General features: G+C 39.4%; 2 protein-coding genes across 2 annotated transcripts; both read right to left on the bottom strand.

Annotated features, from left to right (window-relative positions):
• Window positions 1-1,136: 1,136 nt before the first annotated feature.
• LOC149216004 (uncharacterized) lies at window positions 1,137-3,360 on the bottom strand. Its single transcript, XM_089391130.1, has 2 exons — window positions 2,569-3,360; window positions 1,137-2,479 (listed from the first exon to the last, which is right to left on the bottom strand). The coding sequence occupies exons 1-2, from the start codon at window positions 2,749-2,751 to the stop codon at window positions 1,283-1,285; spliced, it is 1,380 nt and encodes a 459-aa protein (XP_089247256.1). The 5' UTR covers window positions 2,752-3,360; the 3' UTR covers window positions 1,137-1,282.
• Window positions 3,361-8,250: 4,890 nt separating this feature from the next.
• LOC149216003 (disease resistance protein L6-like) lies at window positions 8,251-11,435 on the bottom strand. The gene is made up of 3 exons (XM_089391129.1): window positions 10,489-11,435; window positions 9,306-10,380; window positions 8,251-9,155 (listed from the first exon to the last, which is right to left on the bottom strand). Exons 1-3 carry the CDS (start codon window positions 10,983-10,985, stop codon window positions 8,949-8,951), a joined length of 1,779 nt encoding a protein of 592 aa, XP_089247255.1. The 5' UTR covers window positions 10,986-11,435; the 3' UTR covers window positions 8,251-8,948.
• Window positions 11,436-12,447: the final 1,012 nt, after the last annotated feature.

Below are 12,447 nucleotides of genomic sequence, written 5' to 3'. Positions count from 1 at the left end.
CAAACAATCCCAGCCATGATGAGTATGCATGATGCTGCAATAACTATATCATATCTAAAATAAAAGCTCAACAATTTCCCAACGAGCTTACATCTTATTATGTCTAAAAATTTCCGACCACTGTGTTTAGCCACTTCTGGGACTGGTCACAACTTATGCTCAACTTTTTCCCTTCAGCCTGTCACCATTTATATGACCCTTCTGCAATCACCCTTGACTTACTAGGAAATACCTATTGTTATTAATTCCGTGGGGATTAAAAGCCTGCAGTCTTTTTTCACAGAGTCGAGATAACAAAACCAGATGAAGTACAATTTTATGTTGAGAGACAAGAAGACGTGTATGTGCTATTAGCCATTATCATATGCAACTTGCAGGTATTGAAAAGGCCTATAAATAAATTGGGGTTCCTACAAAATGAAATATCATGGGTCCTGTGTCCAATTGTATTTAATTTTACAATGGATGGATGCACAAACGATAGCACATAGACTTGTTTTTTTCATATTTCACTTTCACAAATTTGACATCAAGTTTCTTTTCCACAAATTGGTAAATCTCATATTTATCCAATTAATATCATCACAAAGTTCCTATTCTACTTGTACAAAACTATCCAAGGGCAAACCCTAAAAAAATATTTCCTGTGTTTTGAATGCACAATGAACCTTGTGAAGACATAGTGAAACAGTAACAATATTTTCACATTCTTCTTGGAAAAATGAAGTAGTTGTCCATTTTACTTCAGGGCTATTTAAAAATAGTCTTCATAGGTGAGTAAAAGGTTATTTAAAAACGGTCTTCATATGTGAGTAATAATGCAATAATAGATGAAGTGAAATGTGAGTAAAAATGAAATAATAGATGAAGTGAAATAACACAACGTGTAAAGAATGATTATGTCAATTACACAGTAACTAAAAAAATCACTTCTCTCATCAAATGGTTACATAGAATAAGTTGATAACATGCAACATGTTTCAAAAATCAATCAGACAGAAAAATCTATATAGCGAAGATTATAAACTTGTATCATTAGCAAACCAAACTTAACTATTTGTAAAGCAAACTACCATTTTTTCAATATAACTTTATAAAAATCTTTTCAATGTAACTTTATAAAAATCTTATCAATGTAGGTATATCCCTAATAAATATACATAAATTTATAATCAACCCGCTAATCTCCCTTAATTCAGGATAGGCCTTCCTTCAGTCGTTGACCCGGCTGGTCTTCCTTAATCCAAATCCAGGATGGGCCTTCCTTCAATCGTTGACCCAGCTAGTCTTCCTTAGTCCAGGATAGGCCTTCGTTCAATCGTTGACCCAGCTGGTCGAGAACTTCCCGAGCAGCCTGTAATTTTCTACAGCCACTAATAGTAAGAGTTTGCAGTGACATTAACTGTTGAACATCGGGCAGCTCCCGTAATTCATGGCATTGGTCAACATATAGCATTCGAAGCCGTGTGAGCTGTGCCAATCCTTGTATGACCTTCAGCTTCTCACAGCCAATCACCTTTAGTGATGTCAATGTGGATGGCAATCTTTCAACCTCCTCCACATATTTACAACTGGCAATGTATAGGTGTTGAAGGTTGGGACAAGAACCTTTAGAAAATGATACCTCCATTAATTCTATGTTCGTGAGGGTTAAGAAGGTGAGTCCACACATGAAATTGTCGTTCCTCAACGCTCTTCCCCAACGCCACCCAAATGGTAGTTGTCGCAATGGACAATCTGATACATTTAGCATGTTGAGATTGTTCATCCTCCTCAGATTTTCTGGCAAAAAGTGTATTCCACATTTCCTTATTTCCAACACTGTCAACTGTTTCAACTGTGAAATTTCAACTGGTAAATTTTTCAATTTCGGGCAGTCAGAGAGCCACAAGTACCTCAAGCCTTTGAGGTGACCAAGCGAAGTCGGTAGCGCTTCCAAACCACTTAATGATATAGCTTCCAAATTGCTCAGGACTTCCAGGCCTCTGGGCAATTCTTTGAGGTTTGTTCCAGACAAGTCTAAATATTCCAGGAATATTTGACGCGTGAGGGGAGGCAATTCATTCACGCTGTGACAGTTCGTAAGAATTAGGCATTGGAGTGTGCTAATATTTCCAAAGATTCCGTTGGAGAAGGCCAAATTTGAACAATCTGACAGATCCAGATGTTTCAGTCGAGTTAAGTTCCCAAAAGAATTTGGAAGCATCTGCAAACTCGAAGCACATGACAAATCCAAATGTTGAAGGTTTGTCAAATTTCCGAAGGAATCAGGCAACAACATCATGCTAGAACACGGATTTAATTGCAAGTATTTCAATGAACTGAGATGGCAAAATTCATCTGGCAATGTTTGGAACATGAGTGTTCCAAATGAACTGCAATTCACCACAATCTTTTCGATGTGCTTCAACTGCCCTATGGACTTCGGGAACTTTGAAATGGGAGCGCGGATATTTAGCTCTCGCAACAGGAGAGGCCCCTGCAATATTGTCGAAGTTTCAATATCATGTTTCAGCTAAAACTGACATGACATGAAATGAAGAAGAATAAAAACACACATATGCCTACCTGAGATTCATGTGGCCACAGCGCATTCAATCTGCTCCCAGCCACTTCTAAAACTCTTAAATTATCCATCGGAATCCAAGAAGGAAGCGATGAATAGGGACATTTGGACCAGCATAGCCATATGAGATGTGGTGATCGCACCCTGTGTTGGGGATTTTTCAATGGGAAAATACCAAAAACCATTCAAGCAAATACCACAGAGCCAATGCCCTGTTAATGCCCTGTTTCATTTCTTCCAGGACCTTAGTGCAGGCGAAGCTAATAAAACCAAATGACTCATAACAGTCCATTACACAGCATAAAAACATTTCTATTGCTTAAAATATAAAGCCTCATACAAACATTCATCCTCTTTGCTGAGAGGGATCTACCAAAAACTTACATTCAACCAAAACTCTGTTTTCACCTGAGAAATTACTGTGTTGGGTTTACTGCAGTAAAACCCATTTTTACATTTGCTGGTGTAAAACTATTTTTACACATACTGCTGTAAAAATATTTTACACATACAGTAAACTTTACATTACATTCCTATTAAAAACAACTTGTGCACTCTTTTCTTTTTCTTTTGCATTTCAATGCAAATCCAATACAAAAAAAACTGATCTATGCACTGGTGTGCAATGCCTTCACCTGCTTCACGTGCGCTCCCTTTTTCATTTAATGGTGTAATAAAATTTTACACATCCTTCTGTAAAAATAATTTTACACTTCCCTGGTTCCTTTTGTTGCACTGTGCGTTATATGAAATACACTAGTCAACATAAAAAAACTTACTTCAACCATATGCACTCATCCTTTTTTTTGTTCCTCTGGTTGTTTTTCGCTGCAGCGAACCAGGTTCTTTTTCTTCTCGTGTGCTCAAATGTTACCACACTCTCCACATTTTTTTTATACAACCTCCGCCCGCTCTCGTTTTACAAAAAAAATATGGTCAACGCACACAAAAACATATTACATACACCTTACCTATGTTAACATGACAAAACGATTATAATATAGGCCGTATAAAAAAAACTTAAATGCTTTGCCAACCGGAGTAAATAGTCTTAATTACTTGACAGCGGTCAACCCAAAACTTGACTTTTACTTCACGCAAAAAATTTGATTTGATGCAGGCGGGGAGCAGCTTCGAAGATCCACGATGGAGGACGAAGAGGACAATCGGACGGCGGAGATGACATCGGAGGGCAGTTTGTCACCGAGCTTTAGCTTCCGATGGGTCAAAGTTGCCTACGTCAGGCGAGAGCCACGTGCCTGCACCAAAACGCATCGGAGCTCAACAATACGGAAACCACTTTTCATGGATGGCGGTGCGATGAGCTCTGGGCGGTTTTGTGGTTTTCAGTCTGGCGGTTTTGGAGAGCGCAGTACGGCTGCGTTGAAATTATATTTTCAACACTCCCCTTTAATTTCAACTGCTGGGCATTCAATCTTACCCAAGCACTTCCTCACATGGAGGGATTCACTAACTGCTGTTACAAGAATATCTTCCTCACATAGAGGGGTTCACCAATCTTCCTCGCATAGAGGGATTCACCAACTGCTTCTGCTGCAGTTCATAAACAAACAAAGTTGTCTTCCTCTTAATAGAGGGATTCACCTGAAACTGTGCTTAAGAGCACCTTCCTCATGACAGAGGGATTCACCATTACAATGTGCTGAAGAGCACCTTCCTCATGACAGAGGGATTTACCAAACTATGCTAAAGAGCATCTTCCTCTCACGGAGGGATTCACCAATGACTATGCTGAAAAGCATCATCCTCTTGATAGAGGGATTTACCACACTATGCTGAAAAGCATCTTCCTCTTGACTGAGGGATTCACTAATGACAATGTGCTTAAAAGCACCTTCCTCTTTAACAGAGGGATTACAAACAGACACTGCTTTACATGCAGTTTCAAAACAAAACATTCATTGCACTGCTGTGTGTGCAAACTCATTACATTGTTCTTTTATGCTGCTGCATATTTTCTGCTGCACTGTTGTGCCATCTTCTTTACTGCGTCTACTCCACACTGCTGTGTCTACACTTGCTGTTGTGTTGCTGCACTTCACTCACATTTCTTTGCAAACTCTGCATTGTTGTGCCTTCCCTTTCTCACATTCACACTGTTGTGTGAGAATTCCTTACTTGCGCACTTATGCGTGCTTCCCTTCTTCACAATGGGAAAACTTTTCTTCACACTGCTGCGTGCTCCCCTTCACTCATTACAATCATACTTCTGCTGTGTCTCACTTGCATTTCAGATGCAACCAACACACTCACTGCACTTACATTTACTGCTGTAAAGAAAATTTCTTTTGCATGTGCTGCTGTTCAAAACTTCTTGCTGCTGCATTTTTTTTATTTGCATTGCTGTGTGCTTCTCCTTCTTGCCATCATGCTGCTGTCCATAACTTCTTGCTGCTGCATTTTTCATATTCACTGTTGTCCATACTCATAACCATAGACTGTCATCCCTGGGTTTTTATTTGCTGCTGCGTTGCCTCTGCAATTTGCACTGTGGCTGCCTTTTTGTTTCATCATATTGCTATGTGCCCATAGTCTTGGCACTTCATTCTCCACACAAAAAAAATAACACAGGCTGCTGCCTTTTCTCATGCACCCTTGCTTCACACAATCTTAGTCTTCATTTTTTTACACAATGCACTGCTGTGCAATTCCTTTGGCTTTCTGCTGCCACACACATTCTTATACATCCAGTGTGCATTAAAAATCTGCTGTCCATGTATTTCTTTATGCATTTCTTTGCATGCTGCATTGCATAAAAAAAATTACATTTTTTTTACTGCTGTGTAACAAAAATTTCATTGCATTCTCAGCCACTGGGCATTTACGTTCTGTTGCGTTTTGCCTTCTTCTCATTTTCTTCTCACTGCTTTGCATTTTCATTCCCAATAGAAAACATTTCAATCTGCTGTGTATTATACTCACTCTGCTGTGAGTATGTTCTCTCACATTACATAGAAGGAAACTACCTTCCATTGCTATGCATTTCAATGCATGTACTCCATAAAAAAATTTCAAACTGCTGTTTTATGTTTTGTCCTCCCACTGCTGTGAGGGTCTCCATGCTTTGCATTTTTCTCTTATCTCGCTGCTGCTCTTTACATTTCAGCGCTGCCATCTTTTCTTCTTTATGCATTTCTGTGCATATTGCATAAACACAAAGCAAAAACATTGCTGATTTCATCACTGCTGCATATTACCTTTCAGAGGGATTAACAAAGATTTCATTTGCAACTGCTGCGCTGCAATACATCCTCCATCAACAAATGACTGTTAATACAGTTCAGCAAACAAAAATTACAAGCTCCCCTTTAATGTGTGCTTGTCTTCTTTTGGCAGACTCTTCTCAAAACAAATTTAGATCCACTTGGGAGTTCAAGGGGTTTTCAGGTTGCCTTTCCTTCCTTCTCCATACTTGTGTAACTCTCTTCTTTTGCATGGGTCTAGCTTGTGTAAGAGCCCATGTCAAGTTACAGTCACGTGCCATATGCCCGATGTTATGACACTTGAAACATTCAACATTGTTCATGAATGACATTTCATGATTTCTTCTAAAATTGTTTCTTGGAGGTTGTCGAAGACCACAACATTTATCTCCATGAAATACTCTACAGTCTTTTGCCATATGACCAAAGTTTGAGCAAGCATAACAATAACCAAAAAATGAACTTTGGTACCTGGGAGATGGAGGTTTCCTTGATGCACTTCTGAAGCCTTGCTGCCTTGAGATCCTTTGATGATCACCATTGCCTCTTGCCTTCTTGACATCAGCTACATTTTCTCTTGGAGCTGGTTTTCTACTTGGAACAGGATCTCTTCTATTGCAGCCTTCATTTTTCTCCTTGCCTTTGCTGGAACTAGGAGCATCATCATCTCTTTCTGGCTTCTTCACATCTCCTTTGCTTAAAGCATCTTCATCCTTGTTTGAGGGTTCACCTACATACCCAAGTCCTGATTTATCAAATGGGGATCTGTGATAGCTGAGCATGTCATCCAGAGCTTGAGAGCTCTTCATGATCTTGTTCATCCCTTCAACCTTCTTCCCGAGGAGGACAATCTCTTCTTCTAACTTTTCACATTCATTATTTTTCTTTGCTAGTTGTCCCTCAGTTTCTTCCTTGCTACGAGTAGCTTCAGCTGCTACTATTTTGAAGGAGATAATATCTGTCTTCATTTTGGAGATTTCTTCATCTTTTGCTTGACTGCTCTTCATTTTCTTTTCAGCTCCTTGTGCCTGCTTCCTGGCTTCTTGTAGTTCAGACTTAAGGGAGGAGACCTCTACCTTGTACTGTCCAATCTCTTCTACAAGTTTATTCACTTTCTTGTGTCTTTGTTCAAGTTGACTTGTCAAGGCATCTGCCTGCTTCTTTGCACTATTCAGCTGATTTGTCATGGATATGACTTCTTCATGGTGTTTCCTCTTGCATTGATCCAACTCCTTCTTGAGCTTGGCAAGCTCTTCATCCCTTTCTTTTACTTGAAGCTTGATGAGGTCAAGCTTTTCACTTTCAGCTTCTATGATGGGTTCTTCTTGACTCATTGTCATGGTCAGTGCTCCCTTTGCATGAAGGTCATGCAGTCTGTCCCAAATATCCTTTGCTGATGAATATTTCCCTAGATTCTTCTTCACAAAATCAGGCAGTCCATCCAAGATAGTCTTTGTTGCTTGTGCATCATACTCCATGGATTCTTTATCCTTCTTGCTGTCATCAATCACTGACTCCCAGACTTCAATCCCCTCAGACATTAGGAAAGCCCTCATCATTATTTCCCATACATCAAAGTTTCCATCAAACTTTGGAACCTCAAATACAATGCTTTCAAACAGATTGCCTTCTAGTTTAGTAGAGAAGGGAGACACATTTTTAGCAGGCTTGGATGCTTTCTTCTTTGACCTTGCCATTCTTAACTAGTCTTCAAATACTTCACTGTGTTTTTTTAATCACTGACTGTTTCTATAACAGTAACACAAGGAAAATCTTTGATAAATACCTTAACCCTTTTGGCTGTGGCTTCACACTGCTGGAGAAGTTTGACTGCTGCTGCAACAAGAGTCTTTCCTTCAGCTTCCTTGACACTTTTAAAGAGCCTGAACCAGCTCTGTCACCATCAAGGAGCCTGGACTAGCTCTGATACCACTGTTGGGGATTTTTCAATGGGAAAATACCAAAAACCATTCAAGCAAATACCACAGAGCCAATGCCCTGTTTCATTTCTTCCACGACCTTAGTGCAGGCGAAGCTAATAAAACCAAATGACTCATAACAGTCCATTACACAGCATAAAAACATTTCTATTGCTTAAAATATAAAGCCTCATACAAACATTCATCCTCTTTGCTGAGAGGGATCTACCAAAAACTTACATTCAACCAAAACTCTGTTTTCACCTGAGAAATTACTGTGCTGGGTTTACTGCAGTAAAACCCATTTTTACATTTGCTGGTGTAAAACTATTTTTACACATACTGCTGTAAAAATATTTTACACATACAGTAAACTTTACATTACATTCCTATTAAAAACAACTTGTGCACTCTTTTCTTTTTCTTTTGCATTTCAATGCAAATCCAATACAAAAAAAACTGATCTATGCACTGGTGTGCAATTCACGTGCGCTCCCTTTTTCATTTAATGGTGTAATAAAATTTTACACATCCTTCTGTAAAAATAATTTTACACTTCCCTGGTTCCTTTTGTTGCACTGTGCGTTATATGAAATACACTAGTCAACATAAAAAAACTTACTTCAACCATATGCACTCATCCTTTTTTTGTTCCTCTGGTTGTTTTTCGCTGCAGCGAACCAGGTTCTTTTTCTTCTCGTGTGCTCAAATGTTACCACACACTCCACATTTTTTCTTGTTCTTTATACAACCTCCGCGTGCTCTCGTTTTACAAAAAAAATATGGTCAACGCACACAAAAACATATTACATACACCTTACCTATGTTAACATGACAAAACGATTATAATATAGGCCGTATAAAAAAAACTTAAATGCTTTGCCAACCGGAGTAAATAGTCTTAATTACTTGACAGCGGTCAACCCAAAACTTGACTTTTACTTCACGCAAAAAATTTGATTTGATGCAGGCGGGGAGCAGCTTCGAAGATCCACGATGGAGGACGAAGAGGACAATCGGACGGCGGAGATGACATCGGAGGGCAGTTTGTCACCGAGCTTTAGCTTCCGATGGGTCAAAGTTGCCTACGTCAGGCGAGAGCCACGTGCCTGCACCAAAACGCATCGGAGCTCAACAATACGGAAACCACTTTTCATGGATGGCGGTGCGATGAGCTCTGGGCGGTTTTGTGGTTTTCAGTCTGGCGGTTTTGGAGAGCGCAGTACGGCTGCGTTGAAATTATATTTTCAACACCCTGCTGAATATACGTTTTAAACAACCATCTTCAGTGGCAAGAAGTTGCAAATTACTGTCATTGTTGCTTAGACTTGACTTACGGTTCAAGAATGCTTCATCCCTCCGTATTTCCTTCTTTGACATTTCCGAGCTCGTCACTGCAAAGTTGTCGCGAGGAACCATCCTAATTCCGAGAACTTCATTTATTTCCTGTTCATTCAAGAAAATCCAATTTTATTAGATAATGCAAAAAAATATGCAAATTTATACTTTTCAATTAAATTTGTTTCAATTTGGGTAGAAAGCAAAACTGTGATAAAATATTAAACAAAACAAACCTTGAATAATTGAAGCACTTACCGACGAAGATAGCTTCAGCAAATTTTCAATGTCCATCTTTGTAGGACGCCAGAGACGACGGGGTATTAATCCTTCCGCGATACTTCTTCCCATGTCTCTAATCTGATCATGCATTTTTATCTTATTTTCCCTGTCCACTTCAAACAGACATTTGTTCTCTATATTTCGAACCTCCACTGAACCCCATAATCTTTTTGCTGTATTTATGTCTTCCCCTATGAAAAAGCAAGCAATATCCAGGAATATTTGCCGTTCCCTTAAAGAAAGAGAGTCATAACTAATTGTAAGCCTATCCACTATCTCTCTGGGCAGTATCTTCAATCGTTCTTCCCAGTAAGACATGTTATCTTCTTCATAAAGAAGAGCCCCTACCACTTTTAGTGACAAAGGCATTCCACCGCAAGCTGTTAAGACGCTATCTACAAGGTCTTCAAATCCTGGGAGTGGATCTGGCTGTAAAAAGGCATACCAGCAAAAAAGCTTTTGGGAGTGTGGCCTATCCAAGCCTGTTAATTTATAAATTGATTTCTCTAATATTCTTGCTACCTTGAGAACATTTTTGTCACGAGACGTGACCAAAATTAAGCTATTGGAACCGAGAACATCCTTAAGTGGTAAAAATGCATCCAGTTGACCAGCATCATCTACATCATCTAGTACCATGAGAGCGTGAGAAGACCGGAGACATTTTCTAAGCTGCTCTATACCTTCACCAATACTCGCTATTGGCAGATCTAGTTGAGTGAAGCTCTTCAGAAGCGTTCTCTGCAATTTATTTAGAGAACCCTTACCTGCACTTCCTCTTATGTCAGATAAAAAGCATGAATGATCATAATAGGATTTCTTGCTGTTGAAGAAATGTTTGGCCAGAGTTGTTTTTCCCATTCCACCTGGACCCACAATCCCCACAACCCTGCAGCCATGGTCACCGTGATGGCGTAATAATACTGTTCTTTCAAGCTCTTGTGATTTCTCCTCCAAGCCGGTTGGGTGTTCAGTCACATATATAAATCGTTCTTTCTCAAATATTTTCCACACGCGTTGCACAACCTCATCCAGTAGCTCCCCCTCGTCGCTGAAGAGAATAGTAGAGAGTAAAATAACTAGCGAGAAATGCCTACCTAAAAATGTGAAGCAATTTAAAATTTAATACAAACAGGGACAAGGAAATGAAGCTTCTCACCCATTATAATTCTTCAGCTCAAAGCCGCTTATACTTGCAACATGTTTAAGAGCTTCTTTCCAGTTCTCGATAGTATGGGAGTCGTATCGCCCCTTCTCTTCGTGCTCGCGCAGGGCTTTACCGTACACTCCAGTTTGACCTTTGCACCCAACCTCACTGGGCTCGACCTTGTAAAAGATCGGAAGAATGGTACTCCGCGAGTCGATCATGCGGACGAGTTCCTCCAGGCACCATCTCGATTTTGCATAAGTCGGGGAGAAAATAGCTATCTGGACAGAGGCCACTTGAATAGCGGCTTCGATTTGAGAAGTAATGGGGTGTCCCTCCACCATTTCCCCCTTGTCCAGAAAAACTTGCAATCCACGGGAACGAAGGCTACGGTATAGATGGCTGGCGAAGGTGTTCTTCAGATCAGGACCTCTATGGTTTAAAAAAACGTCATAGTGGTGATAACAAGTGGACCCTGAAGCAGAAGCATAGTAGTCGGGAGGTGCCATTTCAATTGGAAAGATAAATAGGTGCAGAAGCCCTAGGAATTAGATACAATAGATGTGATATTTAACTGCTTCCTCTCTTCTCTTTGCTCGTAACAGATAAACGCAACCATTTTAAAGGCAACCGAAGCATCTATTTGCATATTTGATTCAGTCACCAAACTCGCGTTGACACACTCAATAAGCGAAAATACATTCAAACCCGTGGACACGGATTGGGTGAAGCATATCCTTGACTGGTTCATGTTGGGGACTAACAGACTTGTTTGGTGCATGTTGGTGACAAATACACGGAACCTTCCCTCGATGTAAACTTTCAGTGTTTTTCCCCATAGACTTGAATGATGAATGTGGGCGCTGGACGCTACTACACGGAACCCTCGATGGAAACTTTCAAGTGCCTTTCCCCATAGGCTTGAATGGCGAATGTGGGGACACATACACAAACCCGTGCAACTTAATCTTAAACTTATGGTTTCTGAAGAATTGACTTGAGTGGTTGTAGATGCTAATAAATAAAGGTAGGCACCAAATCCGCTTTGGACATTTTCAATCTTTCTCACCAGAGAGCGTGAACTAGGTGAAGCATAGGCTTGACTGACTGGTGCTTCTGACTGACTGTTAAATTGAATTCGAAAATACAAAATACAATTTCTTTCTGGATAAAACCTTGTAAGTTTAGTTTCAGCGTCCGTAATATAACTTCTTTCTAATAAAGAACACCATATTAAAAGACCATGTTAATATTTAGCTTAATGTCTAATTGGATTATATAACATATTATTAAGTTTTTATGTGTCACAACAACTCAAATGCTTTAAATAAACCAGCGTTGTATGGGAGCTCAGTCTTTACCACTTAAAAATTGTGCTTTCAAAAAAACATATAGAAAGTTTTAATAGTGTACCCAAAAAAAATAGAAATTACAAAATATATTATCAATTATCAAACAAATTGAAAAAAGGAGACCTAGATCTTCTCATGACCTCTGTATATATAACCACGATGATGGTAGGCATCTGTAAGACAAAGGTAAGAGATAAGCATATCACATAATTCAAGAATTTTCAAATAATTGAAACATGAATCATCTCCCTTGTCATGTGGTTCACAAAGGAACATATATATATATATTTATGGCTCCTTGCAAAAGCATGGCTAAAGGTGGAAGTCGTATTTTCGATAATTATTGAAAATTACAAATATTTGGAAGTGGGTCATGTATTGGAGAAACACAATGTTCATTGATGAAAAGTAATAGCTAATTGTTAATAGTTCCTAAGAGCATGTGAGGGTGATGATAGTTTTGAAATCTTACAATGTTCTATCAGTTTTTGTGCTTACATGACGCTCATCTTTAGGGTAAAGTCTTGCCAACCTAAAAGAGGCTTGCCTCATTTACTAGATTTCAGTACTTTTTCAACAACGAGATTTTCAAAATAGAGGGACTGTAGATGCTTAGAAG

Source organism: Pinus tabuliformis, chromosome 1_1 (genome assembly GCF_031772625.1).
Source record: "Pinus tabuliformis cultivar Carrire ecotype Pingquan chromosome 1_1, CPIR1, whole genome shotgun sequence".
Lineage (NCBI taxonomy): Eukaryota > Viridiplantae > Streptophyta > Pinopsida > Pinales > Pinaceae > Pinus > Pinus tabuliformis.
The sequence above is the reverse complement of the archived record's forward strand: the minus strand, read 5'-3'. Positions and strand labels throughout refer to the sequence as shown.

Bases quoted from the DNA above. Each gene is read 5' to 3' on its own strand.
- LOC149216003 (XM_089391129.1), bottom strand. From the start codon at position 10,985: ATGGCACCTCCCGACTACTATGCTTCTGCTTCAGGGTCCACTTGTTAT. The intron at 10,381-10,488 runs GTGAGAAGCTTC...TATTCTCTTCAG, and splicing joins GAGCTGAAGAATTATAATGG to CGACGAGGGGGAGCTACTGG. The intron at 9,156-9,305 runs GTAAGTGCTTCA...TTGAATGAACAG, and splicing joins TGCTGAAGCTATCTTCGTCG to GAAATAAATGAAGTTCTCGG.
- LOC149216004 (XM_089391130.1), bottom strand. From the start codon at position 2,751: ATGGTTTTTGGTATTTTCCCATTGAAAAATCCCCAACACAGGGTGCGA. The intron at 2,480-2,568 runs GTAGGCATATGT...ACAATATTGCAG, and splicing joins TGTGGCCACATGAATCTCAG to GGGCCTCTCCTGTTGCGAGA.